The 22,589-nt window shown below is 32.8% G+C and overlaps 2 protein-coding genes across 2 annotated transcripts; both read right to left on the reverse strand.

Moving 5' to 3' along the window:
* Positions 1-6,884: 6,884 nt before the first annotated feature.
* LOC145066710 (uncharacterized) lies at positions 6,885-7,749 on the reverse strand. The gene is made up of 2 exons (XM_079013987.1): positions 7,419-7,749; positions 6,885-7,264 (listed from the first exon to the last, which is right to left on the reverse strand). The coding sequence occupies exons 1-2, from the start codon at positions 7,747-7,749 to the stop codon at positions 6,885-6,887; spliced, it is 711 nt and encodes a 236-aa protein (XP_078870113.1).
* A 5,980-nt stretch (positions 7,750-13,729) lies between these two features.
* Positions 13,730-15,371, reverse strand: LOC145066711 (uncharacterized). The gene is made up of 2 exons (XM_079013988.1): positions 14,700-15,371; positions 13,730-13,807 (listed from the first exon to the last, which is right to left on the reverse strand). Exons 1-2 carry the CDS (start codon positions 15,369-15,371, stop codon positions 13,730-13,732), a joined length of 750 nt encoding a protein of 249 aa, XP_078870114.1.
* Between the last annotated feature and the right edge of the window lie 7,218 nt (positions 15,372-22,589).

The raw sequence follows: 22,589 nt of genomic DNA on the forward strand, positions 1-22,589 counted from the left end.
TACAGGTTATTAACAAGGAACGTACCAGTGACCACTGACGGATCCAGAATGGTGTCCCTGTTTCCTATCACAAAAGCTCTCCCACGGGTGTTCCCATCTTTATTCTTCCCTTTTGGGCAGTTTCTTGAGATATGGCCTTTCTCCCTACAGTTGTAACATGTCCTTTCTTCCCCATTGCCGTCCCTGGTATCGAAATTTCGATTTCCTCCTGTATTCATAACTTTCTTACAATAATTTTTAGTATGTCCCTTCTTGTTGCACTGGGTGCAATGGTAACACTCTCTAGTATGGTTTTTTTTTTATAGCAGACGTTACACTTTGGGTAATTGTTTGTGTAGTTCCTTTGCGGTGCAGGTTTTGTTGCTACGACTGGAGTTATCGCATAGACCTTCTTAGTTTCTTGCTTCTTTGGTGGGTTTGATTTTCCTCCAAGAAATTTCATTTTCTTGTTTGATTCAGACTTGGGGTTTTCACCTCTAGCCTCCATGTTTCCCTGATTAACCTCATTGTTGGTCAGTCGTTTAGCCATATTCTTGGCGCTTTCAAAGGTTGTAGGTCTCGAAGACATGACCATACCCTTGATATTAGGAGACAGACCCCAAATATAATGTTCCACCTTCACATGCTCAGGGGTTACTAGAGTTGGACACAGCAAGGAGAGGTCGTTAAATCTGGTTGTGTAGGCTTTAATTTCTGAACCTTTCATCTTAAGGTTCCACAGCTCGTTTTCTAGATTTTGAACTTCGTCTATGGGACAATACTCTCCTATCAGCATGGTTTTCAGTTCACTCCAGGTCAAAGAGTTGGCAGGGATAATGCCTAGTGACTTAACTTGGTCGTTCCACCAAGTTAGTGTCGCATCCATGAAAGTACAGGCAGCAAAGCGCACCTTGCTATCTTCAGCACAGTAACTGATCTGAAATACATACTCTATCCTTTCAAACCACCGGGTAAGACCGATAACACCTTCGTTTCCATAGAAGTACTTGGGCTTGCAGTTCATAAAGTCCTTATAGGTGAAAACCCTTCGAGTCTCGGTAGGATTAATGTTTGAACTACTTCCACACCTAGCCTCGAGTTCTCCAATTTCAATGATGGGGTTTGTAACACCCAAGATTTTGAAAGCCAAGAAAGTAAAGGAAACCCTAAATTTAAGAGAGACTCGGCGAGTCCAAGGAAGGACTCGGCGAGTCGGAGCGGGATCCGGGTCGAGGAGTAAATGACCAACTCGACGAGTCGGCCAAGTGGACTCGGCGAGTCTGGTCTGTGCGAGGAAAACCCTAAATCCGGGGCTTGGAGCCTATTTAAACGCCTTAACCTCCTTCCTAGGGTCCCTTTACTGCCTCTTGCACCCAGAGCATGGAACCTTAAACCCTATTGTTGCCCATTAAAGCTCCCAAGCCATATTGAGTGAAGTGAAGGAAGAAGAAGAAGGGGAAATCGTTGAGGCTTCAAGAAGTGGTCTTGGATCTGAAGACTTGGGGAGCATTTCTGAGTATCTGAAGGTAATAAGTTGTTTCTCTCTTTTAGATCTTCTATGGTTGTGAGATTTGGGGCTTTTAAGCCATGGTTTGCCACCCAAGTGAGCTAGAAGCCGGATCTGGAGTTGCTACTTCAGATCCAAGTGTGTTATGAGATGGGGAAGCATAAAGTATCAGCCCTTGAGTCGATTTTGGATCCTTCTTGGCCTTAAACCCTAGTTTATGGTGGATTGTGCCTAGATCTCCTTCTCTACACGTAAAGTTTGCAACTTTACGTGGGGGATAGGCTTGGGAAGGGTAGATCTACAGTTTGGAGTTCATGCATGACTCGGAAGTCCTCTGCATGTAAGTGGATCTTATTGGACTCGGCGAGTCCTTCGAGTGGACTCGGCGGGTAGCTTGAAGATGAGGAGGAACTCGACGAGTGGGATGAACAGCTCGTCGAGTCGGATGAAGATAGGCATGAACTCGGCGAGTTGGATGAACAACTCGGCGAGTTGGATGAAGATTACCGTGTGCTCGGCGAGTCTGTTCTTAGACTCGGCGAGTCAGGTCGCGTGGTCCCAAACCCTTCGAGTTGAGTCTCGAGTCAGCGAGTCGAGCCAGGACTCAGTGAGTTGGACAGGACAGGAATCGGGAATCAGTAGACTCGGCGAGTCAGGGGCTGACTCGGCGAGTAGAGTCGCGAGTGGAAGGACTCTAGACTTATGAACTCGGCGAGTCAGTAGGGTGACTCGACGAGTAGGGTTGACCTGGAAGGTTGACTTTGACCAGGACGTTGACTTTGACCAGAGTTGACTTGGTTGACCTTTGAAGGTCAGTTAGACTAAGTGTTATGTTGATATTGGTAGCTCGGGGAGCTAGCGGAGCAGCAATTCGGAGTCAGTGGTCAGGTAGCGGTCAAAGGGGTTAGCAGCAGCAGTTCAGCAGTATCAGGTGAGTTTCCCTTTGTATGAATGGGTCTACGGCCACAATTCCGGCCCATGTAGTTATGAGTAGAAGACCCGGGGGTTAGCCCTAGGCACAGTATGCTAGTATGATATTTGGACGAGGTCCAATGATAGAGGGCGGGTGCCCAAGGAGCGGTTTATGTGATAGTTTATACTTGTTTTCGGTGTGATACTTGTATGTGCCTGGTAGGGGGGTGAGTGTGGGCGAGGTCCCGTATCTCACCAATAGCAGAGTGTGGATGGTGTTCCACATCTCAGTAGCAGCAGAGCAGGGGCGAGGCCCAAATCAGGAAAGGAGTGAGGGTGGGCTGGGCCCGTATCTCACTATCAGTAGGAGTATGTATGAGGTTCCATGACTCATCAGTAGCAGGACACGGGCAGGGCCCAGAGATAGGCGAGGCCTTAGAGCAAGAGTTGTTAGTATATGTTTAGTTTATGTAATGTTATGTGATATGTTTATGTGCTATTATATGTTAGGGGCGAGGCCCTGTGACAGGCGAGGCCTAAGTAAAACAGATCTGTATCCGAGCGGGGCTCGAAGCCAGGCGGGGCCTGGAGCGGCGGGGCCGTTGTAGCGGGTAAGGCCCGAAGTAGAGGGCGAGGCCTAGGATAGCGGGCGTGGCCCAGTATGTGCAGTATGTGATTTTGCATGGTATGTGGTAAGGTGGGGAACTCACTAAGCTTCGTGCTTACGGTTTTCAGTTTTGTTTTCAGGTACTTCCGGTAGCGGAGGGAGGAGCTCGGGGTGATCGCATGGCACACACCATAGATTAGTCAGCCTGGGAATGTTTACTCTGATAATAAACCTGTGTTTTGAAACTTATACTCAGATTATGTTTTGGAATGATGTCTTGTTTAATGTAATGTTCTATTAAAAAGAAATACTTGGCCTTGAATTTCGGGATGTTACAGGGTTTCTTGCATTTGCGCTTCCCGTGTTTGTCATAGCGATCGCAAGTCGGTCTGCAATTATTCGTTCCAGCTCTGCTGTTGTTTGTGGGAGTCCCATCTCAGGGGTTGGTGCAGCAACAGTCGGCATATCCACAATCAGAATTTCCGTTGGCCGAGAGTTGGGTCGGCCCCTCCTAGGTCGAGATGTTGTGGGTGGAACTGTCGTTTCCAATCTTTCGGGTTGGGATCGATTTCTTAGTCGCTCACTCCTCTTTCTTGGCATCATGATTTTGATATATTAGTCATTTTAATTGTAAGTGTTTAATAAACCATGTTTTTAATAATTTATAATGTTTTGCAAGTATTTCCGAATGAATTTTAATCAACTAACACAACAATCATCCCGTAACAACGCATAATAATAATAATAATATATGCTTCATATATTTCACATAGTCATTTCCAAGTTTTACATTCGCTTGCATTACCATAAAACTACTACACAGTTTTAATTATTCACGAGTATGTTTTTTTTTACCCTTTTTTTTAATAGATCAACTAATTCACTTAGTTTCAATAGTGCGTAGAATCTTACCAAAATAAAACGTAGGCGCGCAACTAGGTTTAGTTGTGGTACGACCTATGTACTAGAGAACCTAATTGATTATTTGACTTTTAAACTCTTGTTAACTTAACTTATTCAAAATTTTTAATTTATTTATAACTTATAGATGTCGCTTGTATGATTACATTTCCTTAGGTTTTTGATTTTATTTTATCACGCGTAGTTTATATGAACAAGTATTTGATCATAGGATCATCGACCTAAGGGGGAAACCTACGCGTACTAATTATTAGACTTATAGGAATAAGTCTATTAGTGGTATGATATAGGTTTTAGGAATACTTAAACCTATTAGAGTAAGCCCGTAGACTATAGTTGTTCTCTTTTAAGGAAAGTACTAATTCTCTATAGTCGTTAGCTCTGATACCAATCTGTCACACCCGACCAATGGCAGAAATGCCGGGGTTGCGACTTAAACATTTGGATCATAGTCAACAACATATAATGATATAATAATAGAATTTATTCGACATTACATTCATCCGAAGTATGAATATGACAAAACACACTGTTTAATAGTCCAAAAGCGTTATACGCATATTTCAGTTTCTTACAACATAAAAGAGACAAAAGGCTACTATAGAGCCAACAATTTATTTTCAACGTCAAACCCATCATCCTCACACGTGGTGAGAGTTCTTCTGGCCACCTTGAACACCTAGAAACATATACATTTTGAAAATACGTCAACAATAATGTTGGTGAGCTTTATAGGTTTTCTTTTGACGCCGATGATTTTTATAATTCAAAATAATGTTTCCAAAGACCGCTAAAATTATAAAGCATATTTTTCTATTCAGCCACTTTTTAAACAATAAATATTAGTTATTTTCATGACGATTTTTATTCTCTGGATCTTGTCCGTTACGAAAAATTATGTCGTAAGGAGAACTATATAACGACCTAACACTCGACACTCTCGGTCCCAAATTGGGAGAATTGACTCAATCTAGATCTATACATATTCGAGTAAAAAAAATCTTCAATATATTAATTTGCCCATAACTGATACTATTCGTCGCTCCTCCACAAATCGCATAAGCGCAATAAACAAGCCACACAGGCACAATACAAATAAATATTGAGGAATCGAGATCATTACTAACGTTTAAAAGCAGTCATATACTAATGAAGAAAGAAACACTTGACGCCTGTTGCCTCGTCAAAGTTGTAGCTAGCAACCACAGACGGAAAATAACCATTCGTATAAATCTTTCCATAAGAATTAGATCTACACCAAAGTTCTTTATTATAAATCTATGTCGTGTACATAAACCTACAGTATATGATTCCTCCTGGATTAACGGTTATAGAGCTAGGTGTCGATTCCAATATCGGATCCTTACAAGGAAAAAACACACCATCAACAAACTCTCTCCTCCACCCCTTTCGATACATTCCTCCCACAAGCACACACGGGATACACAATCCGCGAAATACATGACAATAAAAATCCGCCGCTTCCAATGATCGCCAACGCGAGTCTTTATTTATGATTTTATTTTTATCTAGTGCATTTAGTTAAATATTAAATTTAACTTAGCTTTCAAATAAAGAGAGGGTGTTGACTCAAATAATTTCAATCTACCAACCGATAGGAAAGACGTTCCTTTAGCGTAGTCGAGTACTTCATACGTGTCAGTTTTACGTCGGTTGACCGGTTGTTGCTTTAATCGAATATTTTTGTATTTTTAATATTTACTTAATGTTGAAACGTATTATTTTCGTTTGTAAGTAAACTTTAGTCTTAAAAATACAAACACATTATTTATCAACAAGATTTCGTATTATAACATAATATATAACTACTTGTGGTTTATTCTCATACTCTTGATATCATTTTATAATTCATTTGTATATTTTTATTTTATCATCTCGTTTAAATCTTTACTATCAATAATTGATGAAAAATAAGCTTAATGCCCTAATATACACAAGTCATATGGTTATACCTATCATGACAAGTTAAACATGTTCATTTATCAAAATTTTGACATAAGTTCTTAACGATACTTTTATTTGTCCCGAAAAATAATATAACACTAGATTACTTTTATCTAACTTTTTGTTTACACAAGTGCTTGTAAATATGTCTAACATTTTATAAAATTTTTGTGTATAACCATTACTAACCACTACCTTTTTAACAAACGTCATTTGTAAAAATAGTATCTATAATAAACATTGACTCTAACAATTTTTGCATCTAGTACTAACTGTGCATGCATGTAACATATAAACTTTTTGCCATTTTATTATATCAAAATACTCAAGTATGTGTCTCCCCCCAAATAAGTAAAAATGTAAAAACGGGGCCATAAAGACTCACATTTGGAGCGTGATTTTCGGTTCGGTTTGGTTTGACTTCTCGGAAATCTCTTGTCGTAACTCTTCACCAACTCTTGGAAGAAGGCCCGAAACTATTCCATCCTACTGAAATGATGATTATGGGACTGTTACTGGGTCGAAAAGGTAAGAAAACATGAAGTGTTTCCACCGTTTTGGTGGTTCTCGACAGCGAAAAGGTGGCAGGGGCTGTTTCGGCAACCTCTTTGCCTCCTAATTTTTTCTGTTTTTGAAGCTGTTTCGCACAAAGGAGAGAGCAGCAGGTAGGGGCGAAAACAGTGAGGTGTTGTTTGTTTTTCTGAAGCCAAAATGTCTGCAGTCTGTGGACCACATCTGCAAGCCTCTGCAGCAGAAGAGGTGGACCAAACGTCTACAGTCTGTAATAAGAAGACTGTTTGTTTTTTAACGTCTGCAGGCTGCTGAAATAAACTGAATTTTAAATAAAATTATTTTACAAACTTAAAATGATTTTTCAACACCAAAATTTTAATAATAATAATAGTCTTATAACATTGAAAATAAAATTCATGCAACTAAATTAGTCATACAATAAAAAAAATGTTTTACAATAACAATTTCATTTAAAACAATTCAATCTATATTGTGCATCAACTGATCAATAATTTCATCACGTAACTGAGTCATATATTCACGGTCTGCTGCAGTACCATGTGTTGGAATCCCGTCTTCATCATCATCAATGGACACATTGTTATTTCGAAACGGGACATTGGGTTCATCGTATCGTGCGAAATACTCATCACTCAATCCTTCTTTCCTTATATAATTATGAAGTGCGAAGCATGCCATGGCAATGTTTCTTTGTGTCACAAACGGGAATGGTGCCATCCTCTTCAATATAGGGAAGCGTGCTTTCAAAAAACCAAAAGCACGCTCAATGACATTCCGAAGTTTTGCATGTCCATGGTTAAATTTTTCTTTATTGGTCAATGCACGTCTTTGACGAAAATCTCCAAACCAATACCTCACATTACGATAAGGGCCATAAATCCTCGAGTGTGTGCATACGCGGCATCACAAAGATAATATTTGTCTGAAAAAAATGCAAAACACTAATCAATTTTCAAATTAAAATGAAAATATTAAAAAAAAACAAAAATTTACCTGGTGGTGGAAACGGGAATGATGCTTGTGGATCGGCTACTGCTTCTGATAATATTCTAGAGTCATGCGCTACCCCTTCCCACCCGGTCACAACAAATGTAAAAATAATATTGAAGTCACATTTTGCCAATACGTTTTGGTAGCAATCTCCCTTTCCCCTACTTCTATATAAGTCTTGTTTCTTAGCAGGGACAACAGCATGTATCAAAGTGTCATCAAGTGCACCAACTGCTCCTTTGAAAACCCTTCGTAGCCTCCTATTATGTCCTGGAATGTTTGGATTCGGATTAAAAGATGTTGGTACTATAACATCTTGTGCGAAAAGCATCATTTTTTCCAACACTTCATAAAAAAATTTATGAATTGTTTGCTTCGAGTGTTGAAATCTCCGCTTGATAATCACGTAACGTTGATTATGTCCGATCATCATCAAAAACATAGCCATCTTTTCCTCAACTGATACATGTTTGCTGTCCTTTAATGAGTAATTTGCTCTAAAATGAGCACATAGTCGTACAAAAGATTCACGGGACATGCGTAATACTTCAACACATTGTAAACGATTACGGTGTAATAACTCCAATGTGTATTCGTGTCCCGTCATTTCCGAATCATTATCCCGCAATCGTTTCACACCCCTCTTCCAAAAATAACGGATGTATAGGTACATTAGAATTACGAGAAGTAACTTTTGATCGTGATCCATATGAACCTAAAATCAACAAAGTAGAACTTTAAAAAACATTACATAAACCATATTTCAAGTATCAAATAAACATTCCATTTATCATATTTCAAGCCAAAATAACATTACATAAACCATATTTCAAGTATCAAATAAACATTCCATTAATCATATTTCAAGTACCAACAAGGGCAAAAAGACCTAACAAAATAGTTCCAACAAAGGCAAAAACATTTAACAAAGTAGTTCCAACAAGGGCAAAAAGTCCTAACAAAATAGTTCCAACAAAGGCAAAAACATTTAACAAAGTAGTTCCAACAAGGGCAAAGAGACATAACAAATACTTTCAACACTAGAAAATCATCGAACAATCTTCCCATCCTTCAAAACTCCTAAACTGGTACCCGTCATCTCAAGCCACCCTCGTAATATCTCGGGAACATCGGGCAAATGCATCCACATCTCTCTCATGTTCATGGTTCCTCCAAAAATATGATATGCGACAAAGCGTAAAGGATCTGTAGGGCCTAACTGAAGGACCTCTAACTTCTCTAAACACTGAGGAATTGTATACCCTTTAGTCAAACTTTGTAGAGCTTTCTTCATTTCAAATGCTAAATCGTCAACAGTAACAGAAGTTCCATCAGGTGAAGAAGCAGACGGTGAGGCACTAGGAGCTACAGGAGTTGAGGGTTTAGCCCTTTTGTTGGGGTTACCGGATGGTGTAGCAGTATATGGTGAACCAGCAGAAGGTGAAGCTGCAGAAGGTGAAGCTGCAGAAGGTGAAGCAGTAGAAGGTGGTGGCTCATGATGAGAAGTGTCAACACCATCATCATCCATTGCATCAAAAGGGGTGGCGGTGATCTGAAGTGGTGGAACACAACAGGAGGATGCGCCAGCTACTGATGATGATTGGGTTGAGTAACTCCTAAAATTACCAGTAGCACTATTTCCATCAAAAAGACGTGCACAAAGATCTGGAAAAGGCAGTGGAATTGTTCTCAAAGAAGCAGCTTTCGGATGCCCCTAAACCCAAATGTAACAAGAAATAGTATAAGAATATTTGGCAACTTCAAACGTAAATGTTATATATATATATATATATATATATATATATATATATATATATATATATATATATATATTATTGTATATTAATGTATATGTACCTTCTTAAAATCATCCCACTCCTCGGCTGTTCAATTAAAAGTGTTTGTTTGAGAATTGTATATATTACCGATTTTGTTTTTTAAATATACTCATCCAGTGTATTTGGCTTTCATATTGTCATATGCGTTTTTCATTTGTTTTTGAGTCAACTCAACCCCAAATTTCTCCTTAAGAACTCTTCCAAGCCTTATCCATGAATCTTTCTGCAAACTCAATCCTTTTCTACCAACACTCTCTACTTCTTCAATACAAGTATCCAATAAGCATTTTAAGTGCTCATTGGTCCATTGTTGTTTTTCTCCCATCTCTAATAACCAAATAACAATAAACAGTGAACAAGTAACATCATTATTTCAAGAAAAAGTTTTTATTTTCACGACAAATTTGTAATTTTGTTTTATTTTCAATCACAATAATGTGAAACTTTTTATTCAATTATAAATAACCTCAATTAGAGTGTTTTAATTCAAAGTTTTCTAAACTTTATAAATCAAATAAACTTCACTTTAACGACAAAAACTTTACTTCTATCAAATAAACAAAACTTATGTCTCTTTTTGATGCTTTCTATCATATACATACAAAATCAACAATCATATACATATACACTATCATATAAATATACACAATCAATAATCATATATATATATATATATATATATATATATATATATATATATATATATATATATACAACTTTGAATTACTGCATATTTAAGTAATACAATCAATTCTAATTATAAGCATTGTTGATAATATGGGTGAGTGGAAATTTAACATTGTTGGTGTACATAACCTAAATTACATTCAAGGTATCATATAAGCATCATAAGAACATCATTCAAAACAACAGGAGGCATGCCCAGGCTTGACAATAACAGAATTAAACAGAAAATTTGGGTGCTACTGTTACAGGTTTAACATCTAGGTTCAATTGCTAATTGAAGCACAAACACATACACAATTGGACTTTTTCGATCAAACAGACCAAGCTGGAGATGTTACAAGTTTAACATCTCGGTATTTCATTCAAAATCAAATCCAATTTCACATTCAAAGATAAATTACTTTCATTACAAATGTTTTTATTTTACAGCTCTTTTATGAGTTATGCATCAATTAACATAAATTCTGAACTATAGCTTCAATGCAACGGATAAGAAGGGAATACCAGAAAGTCGGGAGAAGAAGGAAGACTGACAGCAGGAAAAAAAAAACGAACCTGTAGCTGTGAGGTCGAAGTCTCCGGTGTAGCTGTGGGGGCGACGGTCTCCGGCCGGTGGCTTCACAGGGGAGGCGCTGGTTAACGGCGGCGAGCAGGGGAGGAGTCGTCGCTTGGTCGCTAGTTGAAGTTGTCGCTGTGACCTTGTTGTTCGCTGGCTGCTGCAATCGACTGTGATGGTCGGAAAATCGGAGGACGCCGGATCGGAGAGGAAGGCGGCGATCGATGGTTTTGATCGGAGAGGAGGGTTGCGACGGTGGCGGTCGATGCAAGGTGGAGTACGATCGATCGATCGAGGGTTTTTCTGGGAGGGTTGGACGAGGACTGGAGGCGGAAGCAAAAAAAAAAGACGCGTTTTTTTTAGGTTAAAGGGCTTGCAGACTTTAGAAGATGCTATCCCATATCTGTGTGGTGAAGACCTCGCGCAGACGTTTTTATGTCTGCGCACTTAAGAAAAACAAACAGACTGCAAACCATTATGTATGCGCGTGGTCTGCGCCTCGCAGACAGAAGAGGTCACGTAGACCTGTAGAGAAAAAACAAACACCCTCTGAGTGTTTGGAGCTTATATTGTCAGCAAAGACATGGAAAAATTGACAGCTTTGTTGTTCTATTTTCTTTCTGGAAAAACAGGTGCACAACACCTCCGAATAGAGGTGTTCTTGGGGATCACGATGCAGAAAAGAAAGAACAGGTAGGCTAAGGTGTTTTGGTGAGTTTGGGGCTGAAATGTGTAAAGGAAAAGAATTATAACATAGCTGGGTATTTATGCTTCAAGATGGATTTGACTCATGGAGGAAAGTTAGAAGTTTTGTCATACATTCATCATGCATGTGTACTAGTAACTTCCATGAGTGGAGAAATATGTGAGGGAGAAAAGAAAGAAGAAAGGAAACGTGAGGTGAATGTGTTTGTGTGTTAAAGTCTCTCATTTACATTGTACTTCAAAGTGAGACTTTAAAGCAACCTCTTTTAATGAGTGGTACTTCCTTCATAATGAGAATTTGAGGCATTTTTGGTTGGAATGCCTTAATTACGTGAATAGGAAGAGGTAGACTCTTAGGAGTTGACTTGGCCTTCAATGCTAATTCTTGTTATATTAAGAGTTAATTGTATGTACTAGTTTTTAAATTGGTGTAGTGTCATAAATGGATTCTTGGGGTTTTATGGATAACTTTCGAGACATCTAACCATATACACACATACATACATCTCATACCTATTTATTTTGTTATATTTTTGTCATATAATAATCAAGTCCCCTTATTATTACATATAACATTTGTAAGGACTTAGATATTTTTATAAATATAACTCTTTCACTACATAAACATAATTGTATGTATCTTATTGATTTTATTAGCATATAACTAGTCGTATTCCAATAATAAGTCGCATTCCAATAATAATATATATTAAACGATTATTATTATTATAAATATATACTTATTTTTATAAGAACATCGTACATTAAGTCCTCCATCACAATTAGTTATGGTCGTTATACGGTGGACCTCGACCTAATTTTTACGATTGTTACATAAACAAACTTTCTATATTAAGTACCTAACTGAATTTATGATTTTAGGATTTAACAAAAAGTTATTCAATAAAAACTTCATTTTTTATAGCAACTTACGAGATTACTGAAAAATTGAACTATTGAACAATAAATTTTCTAGATAACGTTTTATATTTATTATTTAATATTTTATTTAACAAAATGAAATTATTGGCAAATAAAGAAATGAGTTTAATTAAAATGTCTTCATCCTTCATTGATCGTGAGAGTAAACAAGAGAATGTATTCTCCTCTATAAATAGAAAAGGTTATGAAATATTTTAAAGGGACTAAGCCATGAGATCTTCCTTGCATCTAACTTTGTAGGACGTTGAGTGTATTCTTTGGTGAGATTGTCTTTGTCGACAAGTGACTAATTAAATTTCGGAATTTCGAAAATGATTTTGGACCATATCTTTTAGATTTGGTTCAAGTTTAATAAGGATCCGAGTGTCTTCTGGCTGAGTTAGGCAAACTCGCTTCCATTGGAGGCTGGCTGAGTTAGGCAAACTCGCTTCCATTGGAGGCTGAGTTTAAGTAACATGCCGAGTATTTGGTTGTGTTAGCCAAGTTTTACAACCATGTATGTAATACAATTTAAAGTTTTAACCTTATAAAAGACGTCACTATTATCATATGTTCTACATAATTATGGTAATATTTATGATACAAAACATTTTTTTTACTATTTAAGATAAAAAGTTGTCTCTATTATTATATGTTGTATAGAATGATAAAATTTAAGATAGATAAAAAGATGTCTCTATTATCGTATTTTCTACATAATGATAATATTTAATATAAACGTTTTAATTTAATATGAAATTATTATTTAATAGATAACAATAACGATTTATTTATTTTTAAAAACTAATTTTTTTATATTTTAATCATATAACTTTGTATATAAAAAACATCTTCAAGTTCCAACATTATCTCTTATAATATAGTTCAACATAATAACTATACTAAAAATCATTTTTTATATTTTTATGAAATTTTTATTTAATTGTTAATAACAATGTTTTAGTTATTTTTAATATAAAATATTTTTTTTATATCCCACGCAACGCGCGGGCATTCGCCTAGTCTACTATATAAATGAATGTTTTTTTGCCACATGTCATCTTCTCATTTATTTGGACACATGGCATTTTCTAGAATTTTTAAATTTTCTATTTTCCACTTATCATTTTATTTTATTTTTCATTTTATTAAATTAAAATTCCATATTTAATATGTAAGGTATTTATTAGAAAAGGTTTATATATGTAATGTATTCAATACATTAAAGTCTCACTAATTTTAATAATTCAAATTTTTCTCATTTTTTCTTATAAATTCAAACTTTTCAAATTATTAAAATTTTATATTTATTTTTTAATTAAACCCATGTAATACATGGATGTCACAGCTAATATATACATATAAGAATGTACATTTTTCCTTTTCTGTTGCATACTTATTAAATTTACACATTATAAGATAGGACAAAATCAAATAAAGTCATAATTCATAAACAAAAAATATAGTAACACTCCTCATTAGGAAATTAAAGCAGAATATCTAACCGTTCAAACCTTAAATAAGAAGATCATAGACAACATCAAATCATGAAAACAGTCATATAAAATTAAAGTCAAAGCCCTCAAAAAGATAGCAAGAACAATGATCTAAGCATCGTTTGTTTTCTGATATAGAGTGGTTAGCACTTCATTGGTTGATAAAGATGCCCTCAAGAGCGTCAATGCCTGTCAATATTTAAACAAATAAATGCCTATCAAGAGAGATATATATAGACAACAAAGTTGACAGTACTAAAACATGTTTGATATTGCTTTAAAGCCCTATTTTGCATTATATGATTTTGATGAACCTAACACAGTCTTTTTTTGAAAAGTGTTAGCATTTGCTGCTGGGCAAACTGAATTTTCTTCATTATTAAGGTGTTATCTTGATAAACACCATTAATTAATTAAGAAGTTTTCATGTTATTATGAGTTTTTTGAGTTCTATTATTAGGCTATAAATTAAAGCCATTAGGATGTCTTAAATCTAATAAGTGTCGACCATAGTTGGGTTTTCCGTTCTTTGGGTTTCCACTTTATATTATCAAGAGTTTTGTACTCGAGGCTATTCCCACCTCTCTATTTGAAATTTGCCGGTGAGCATGCAACCAAGTCCATCACACCCGCTTCTCCAACATCAACCTCTCGTCACCATTCCAGGAAAGCTCTAGTCAAAAGCATGAATTTCAAACCTATGAATTTCCACATCAAAATTACCTTCTTCTTGGACCTTCTTCTTCCGTTATGTAATGTAAATCTAATCGACATCCCATGGTTCTCTTACCTTATGCCATGAAAATGAATTAGCTAGAAAACCCAAATTCATTTGGAAATGGCGTTGAGGGTGACTTTGAGCGATTAGGCCAAAAAAGCCTTTCGTCACTAGTTATAGTGTAAAAGAAAGAGAAATTAATGGAGAAATGGTATTCATTGAGGGTTGAGGGTAGATCTTGGGGGAGTTAATGGTCCTTGTCGATTTTTAGGAAAAATAAACAAATAAATAAGTAAAAGAATCATCGTATCGTATGTACATGTATTTCATTAAAGAAAGTATATCATTAAATATACTAATTACCTCATCTTTTCCGAAAGGTAATGTTTTCTCCTCAAGCTGACTCAGATCCTTGACTGCAAAACTATTGATGAGAGTTATGCTTGAAATAGTGGACATAGGCTTCACCACCAAATCATCCATCACCATATAAGTCACCACTTCTTTCACAAAACCTGCCTTCGGTTTCTCCTGATCAGCTTCCTTTAAATTTACCACCGGTGTTCCAATGAGGTTCAAAGGGACATTCATGGAACGGCTGCAAGTAGGACACAAAGTAGCCGGATTCTCAGTCGTACTAAGACAATATTGATGTTGATAACCGTTCCTACTTATGCCAAAATAACTACACGTGTAGACTTTTTTTGTTGATGTAACCGGTAATCTCTCATTAGCAGAAACATCATCCAACAGCAGAAACATGTTCCCATTGAACGCTGTTTTGGAACTAAAGATATTATCTTTATTGATGCCAGGTTGAAAGTAAATCGGATTAAGGCTTTCGACGCTTTCTTTTAGTTTACCTAACCCACCGACCATATGTTTGGAGCCCAGGAGTTGGTTGATTGTGCCGAGAGGCAAAGAGAACAAGTGCAGAAGGAAATCCACAAACTCTTTAGGGGCTTCTGCATATAAGACCTTTTGGGTTCCCTTGTGGACTAAAAGCTTAAGCGTGATCATGTCTTCGGAAGCCATTGATAGAGTTTATATATGGTAGCTTGATGATCGATGTATGTATATTTATTAGATACTTGAAAAGTAGGGTTTTGTTTGTGGATAAGCATGATACTAACCTACCTCAATATCAGGATTTCACATATCTATATTATCTTATATTAACTGAAACTAAAAGATAAAATATTTAACATTTACCAATAGAAATATATCTACTATAATAAATGAAAGTTTTTTTTGCCACATGTCCTCTACTCATTAATTTGGACACATGGTATTTTGTAGAATTTTTAAATTTTCTATTTTCCATTAGTCATTTTATTGTATTTTTATTTTATTAAATTAAAATTTCACAATTAATATGTAAGGTAATATATATGTAAGGTATTTATTAAAAATGGTGTATATATGTAACTAGGTGTGAGACCCGTATATTATACGGGTTGATTAAAACAAAATGTTAATATAAATGATTAAATGAAAATTTTATTTGAATTTGAAATTTAAGATAACTGAAAATTATGAGAAAAAAACATGCAAAAAATAAATTAATTAAAATTATGTGTTTAGTTATCAAATTTGTGTACTAAACGGGTAAATTATAACAAAATGCTAAACACAAAGGTTTAAACTGTAAATTTATTTGAAATTGAAATTAAAATTTAGAATTTGAAATTTGAAATTAATAGTCATTATGGTAGTTTTAATTTATGGAAGTTATATTAATGATATATTGGAAATAAAAAATGAAGTAAATGACTAGTGGAAAATAAATATATCTTAAAATAATGACAAAATGACAAGTGGCCAATTGAATGAGAGAATGACATGTGGCAAAATCATTTTTATTTATTAGGGTAGAAGATGTATTCAATACATTAAAGGCTCACTAATTTTAATAATTCAAAATTTTTCTTATTTTTCTTACAAATTCAAAATTTTCAAATTGTTAAAATTCTATATATATATTTTTTAAAATAAACTCATGTAATACATGGTCTCACACCTAGCTCTATATCATTTTATATCATACACTATAAAGGATTTGATCAAATTTTTAATGCGTCAAGGATATGAGCAAATTAACACCGGTCGTAACAGTCACACAAAAAGGTAATTACTTTGACAAGTCAATTTAACTCCTTTTATTTTAGCTTATAATTTTGATTTCATATAAATTTAACTGAAATGCTAAATATTTTTAAATCTACATTGTTAGCTGGCATACCAACTCGACAATAAATATGACAATTATCATCCGCGTCACACCAACTGCTCACACCGACAACTATGTCAGCCGAAACACTTGAATTTGCATACTTGCAAAGCATGTTCAATTCGTTAGTGAAAAACAAACAACACTTAGAAACCAGAGAATTGTAATAAAGACAAAAAAAAATACTAGAGATGGAGACGAATAACATAAAAAAGAACATCATCTTCAATGAAGTTTGTTCCATGTTACATGAATTTAAAATATACAAAAAATAGAAGTGATTTTTTATGTGCATCGATAACATTGTTCTTGTCTCATATATATAAAGCTATTTGATAATTATGCTACCAAAAACAACTACAAACATGTCGTAGTCAATTTAAATACTCATAAATTTTCATAAATATTGTTTTAAGAAAAATTAACTGAATCTATTAATATTGCAGACATTAGAATCAACTGCTAGTGAAAAGGAAAATTGACTTATCGTGGTAATTAGTTTTTCGTTTTGTTCATATTTAGATAATATTTTTTTGTACACATCTAGGTAACGAAATTGTAAGTAGTGGTCGCATATGACCATTACGACCGGTTGTAATTTGCTACAATCGGTTATAACAGCCATATATGAACACTTCCAGCAAATTCGTTGCCTAAATGTGTACAAATTTTTTTTATTCAAACATGAACAAACAAAAAAAATAATTACTCTAATAAGTCAATTTCCTTTATAAATTCCAAAACACAAGACAAACTTGCAAAAATGGTCCCCGTGGTTTCTTATTTTATGTGGTTATGGTCCAAACGTTTGAAAAGTTACAGATTTGGTCATTTTTAACAAGTTTTATTGTGGTTTTGGTCCCTCGTCCGTTAAGTTTAACTGGTTGGCTGTTCACTTTTTTAAAATGGCAATTTTACCCTCAGGGACCATTTTCAAAGTTTTGTCTTTTACCATACCATAAAGACCATTTTTGCATACATTCTTTTTTATTTTATTGAAGTATTATATATTAGTAAATATTATTTTTAAAATATACTATTATATATTAATAAATATTGTTTTATTGGATTATTAATTTATTATAGTTGATTTTTTTTTTAGTTTTTTTGTTAGAGTAATTCTTTTTATTGAGTTATTACATATCAATACATATAGTTTTTAATATATAATATTTATATCATAATAAATATTATATTATTGGAAATTTTCTTTAGTTAATATTTTTAATTCATTTTTTTTGAATTATTTTTATTGGATTATTTCTTTTATTTCTTTTAATTTATTATTTTCTTCATATACTAAATATTATTTTATTGGAATATTAATTTATTTTAGTTAATTCTTTTTTTTTAAATTGTCGAAGTAATTATTTTTTATTGAATTATAATATATCAATACATATAATTTTTAATATATAATATTTATATCATAATAAGTATTATATTATTGGATTATCATTATCTTTTAGTTAATTTTTGTAATTTTTTTTAAACTATTTTTTATTGGATTATTACTTTTAATTTATTATTTTCTTCATATACTAAATATTATTTTATCGGATTATAATAATAGTTCTTGTTAATTTTATTGGTTCCACCATAAAGCCATGGGATACGTAAAATCATCGTCTCTCATCATCGAAATTGTTAGGATCGCTGCCAAACACTTTCATTTCATCTAGCTTATAATGAGAAATCATTGGGAAAATACAACCACCATCACTCGGTCACCACCACCACTTATAAATTTTATCGGGGTTTGTTGCGCATTATGTGGGATATGAAGGATTCCAGTGGATTATGAAGAGGTTGTCGCAGGTGGCTACCAACAACGCTGGGTGGAATAGGGTATGGTATCTATTGAACCTCCGATGAAGGTGTTTGGAGGTGATCCTGCTAATTTTTGACGATGATAAGCGACACTTTTACGTATTTCGACGACATTATGGTGAAACTAATAAAATTAAAAACAATTAATAGTATAAATTCAAAATAAAATAACAATCCAATAAGATAATATTTATTATATTAAAAAAAATAATAAATTAAAATTAATATTTCAATAAATTAATAATTCAAAAAAAACAAATTACAAAAATTAATAATCCAATAATGTATTATTTATTATGATGTAAATATTATATATTAAAAATAATATTTGTTGATATATAATAATCTGATAAAAACGAATTGCTCCAACAAAAATAAATTATAAGAAGAATCAACTAAAAGAAATTAATAATCCAATAAAATAATGTTTTGTAATATGTAATAATCACATAATATTATATTTATTATGATATAAATATTATATATTAAAAACTATATGTACTGATATATAATAATTCAATAAAAAAGAATGACTTCGACAAAAAAAAATAAAAAAAAATAAAAAGAATTAACTAAAATAAATTAATAATCCAATAAAACAACATTTAGTATATGAAGAAAATAATAAATAAAAAGTAACAATACAATAAAAAATAATTAAAAATTAAAAAAAATTAACTAAAAAAATTAATAATCCAATAATATAATATTTATTATGATATAAATATTATATATTAAAAACCATATGTATTGATATATAATAATTTAATAAAAAAGAATTACTCCAACAATTTTTTTTTAAAAATCAACTAAAATAAATTAATAATCCAATAAAAAATATTTGTTAATATATAATATTATATATTAAAAATAATATCTATTAATATATAATATTTCATTAAAATAAAAAAGAATGTATGCAAAATTGGTCCTAATAGTATAGTAAAAGACAAAACTGTGAAAATGGTCCCTGGGGGTAAAATTGTCATTTTAAGGAACTTAAAGGATGAGGGACCAAAACCACAACAAAACTTGTTGAAAAGGACCAAATCTACAACTTTTTAAACGTTTGGACCGTAACCACATAAAATGAGAAACCACAAGGACTATTTTTGCAGTTTTGTCAAAACACAAAGCATAAATATACGATGCACAAAACCAAATAATTCTTATTTATAGATGTGAAATAAGTTAAATCTTTAAGAGATATCGATATAAAACTTGATGTACTAATCCACAATGCAAACACCATAAATCTTTTATCAAATAAACCAATATACTAATCCACAATGCAAACACCATAAATCTATTATCAAATAAACCAACATATCAATCCTTATCAAATCAAATAATTCATTATAAGAAGGAAAGGGTACGTGAAATAAGAATATAATTAGTTATTTCAATTTTAAAATTCCAAAAGTATCACGATTCTTCCAAAAAAAAATCGTGATATCTCAAACATGCTCCACCGCTCCGCCTCCGCCTACTTCCCTGCTCCGCTTTCTTGATTCGTCTGATCCTTCCACTGCCAATTCGTCCAATGCCATTTTGGCCACAAAACCAAAATAAATAAATAAACAAACAACAACAACAACAACAACATTAATTCTAAGAAATCGTTAAACTAAAATTATAAATACTTAACAAAAACACTACCGAATTCTAATGACTAGGAATTAGGAAGACTTTGCGATGCATTACCAAGAGCAAAATTCTATAATTTGTAGATTGTATCGAAGGTCAATGAAGAACATTCCTTCCATGAAAAAAATAATAAAAAGGCTTTACTCTTTTTTTAGTTGTTTTGATCTTATATTATCCGGTGGTGATGATGGGTACGAATTAGCTGTTTCTGATAATTCCATTTTTTTATATATATTTATTTATGTATAATTTTCTTCCGTGATACAATTTGGAAACTGAAAGCAAAATCAAAGTAAAAGATTAGAGTTTCTATACAAGTTGATTTGTTTTGTGGAGGTAGTTCATCATTTATACAAGTGATCAATAGCACAAAAGTAAGAGAACTCCAAACCAAACTTTTGTTCACATCCAAATTAATGCAATATTTCACTACGTACATATATAACTTAAGAAAAGATTTAGGCACCAAATTCATTGATTGCTCCAAACTATAGAGACCAGGAATTTTAATCTTTAGCCCGTGGCTGCTAAAGGTTCAACCTGTCGCCGCTGAAGCTATTAACGCCGCTGTTGGTTCGTCGCTAATGTTTCATTGGTTGCCACTTATGTTTTTCGTCTCCGCTAAAGATGCGTCATCACTAATGCTCTCCGTCGCCACTAAAGATGTTGCCACTATTTATATGTATTTCTATTCATATAATACACATATACATACATAATACACATACATATACATAAAAACACATATACATAGAATTGCACATACAAACACACACACACACACACACATACACACACATATATATATATATATATATATATATATATATATACATAAAATTCATTCAAAATACACATATACATACAAATGCACATACAAATACACATCCATATCTACTAACACAAAATAGACATACAAATACACATCCATATCTACTAACGAAATTGTAAGTAGTGGTCGCATATGACCATTACGACCGGTTGTAATTTGCTACAATCGGTTATAACAGCCATTATGAACACTTCCAGCAAATTCGTTGCCTAAATGTGTATAAATTTTTTTTATTCAAACGTGAACAAACAAAAAAAATAATTACTCTAATAAGTCAATTTCCTTTATAAATTCCAAAACACAAGACAAACTTGCAAAAATGGTCCCCGTGGTTTCTTATTTTATGTGGTTATGGTCCAAACGTTTGAAAAGTTACAGATTTGGTCATTTTTAACAAGTTTTATTGTGGTTTTGGTCCCTCGTCCGTTAAGTTTAACTGGTTGGCTGTTCACTTTTTTAAAATGACAATTTTACCCTCAGGGACCATTTTCAAAGTTTTGTCTTTTACCATACCATAAAGACCATTTTTGCATACATTCTTTTTTATTTTATTGAAGTATTATATATTAGTAAATATTATTTTTAAAATATACTATTATATATTAATAAATATTGTTTTATCGGATTATAAATTTATTATAGTTGATTTTTTTTTTTAGTTTTTTTGTTAGAGTAATTCTTTTTATTGAGTTATTACATATCAATACATATAGTTTTTAATATATAATATTTATATCATAATAAATATTATATTATTGGAAATTTTCTTTAGTTAATATTTTTAATTCTTTTTTTTTTTTTGAATTATTTTTATTGGATTATTTCTTTTATTTCTTTTAATTTATTATTTTCTTCATATACTAAATATTATTTTATTGGAATATTAATTTATTTTAGTTAATTCTTTTTTTTTTTAAATTGTCGAAGTAATTATTTTTTATTGAATTCTAATATATCAATACATATAATTTTTAATATATAATATTTATATCATAATAAGTATTATATTATTGGATTATTATTATCTTTTAGTTAATTTTTGTAATTTTTTTTAAACTATTTTTTATTGGATTATTACTTTTAATTTATTATTTTCTTCATATACTAAATATTATTTTATCGGATTATAATAATAGTTCTTGTTAATTTTATTGGTTCCACCATAAAGCCATGGGATACGTAAAATCATCGTCTCTCATCATCGAAATTGTTAGGATCGCTGCCAAACACTTTCATTTCATCTAGCTTATAATGAGAAATCATTGGGAAAATACAACCACCATCACTCGGTCACCACCACCACTTATAAATTTTATCGGGGTTTGTTGCGCATTATGTGGGATATGAAGGATTCCAGTGGATTATGAAGAGGTTGTCGCAGGTGGCTACCAACAACGTTGGGTGGAATAGGGTATGGTATCTATTGAACCTCCGATGAAGGTGTTTGGAGGTGATCCTGCTAATTTTTGACGATGATAAGCGACACTTTTACGTATTTCGACGACATTATGGTGAAACTAATAAAATTAAAAACAATTAATAGTATAAATTCAAAATAAAATAACAATCCAATAAGATAATATTTATTATATTAAAAAAATAATAAATTAAAATTAATATTTCAATAAATTAATAATTCAAAAAAAACAAATTACAAAAATTAATAATCCAATAATGTATTATTTATTATGATGTAAATATTATATATTAAAAA

This window comes from Lactuca serriola, chromosome 8, assembly GCF_051521515.1.
Source record: "Lactuca serriola cultivar US96UC23 chromosome 8, Lser_US96UC23_V15, whole genome shotgun sequence".
In the NCBI taxonomy this organism is placed as follows: domain Eukaryota; kingdom Viridiplantae; phylum Streptophyta; class Magnoliopsida; order Asterales; family Asteraceae; genus Lactuca; species Lactuca serriola.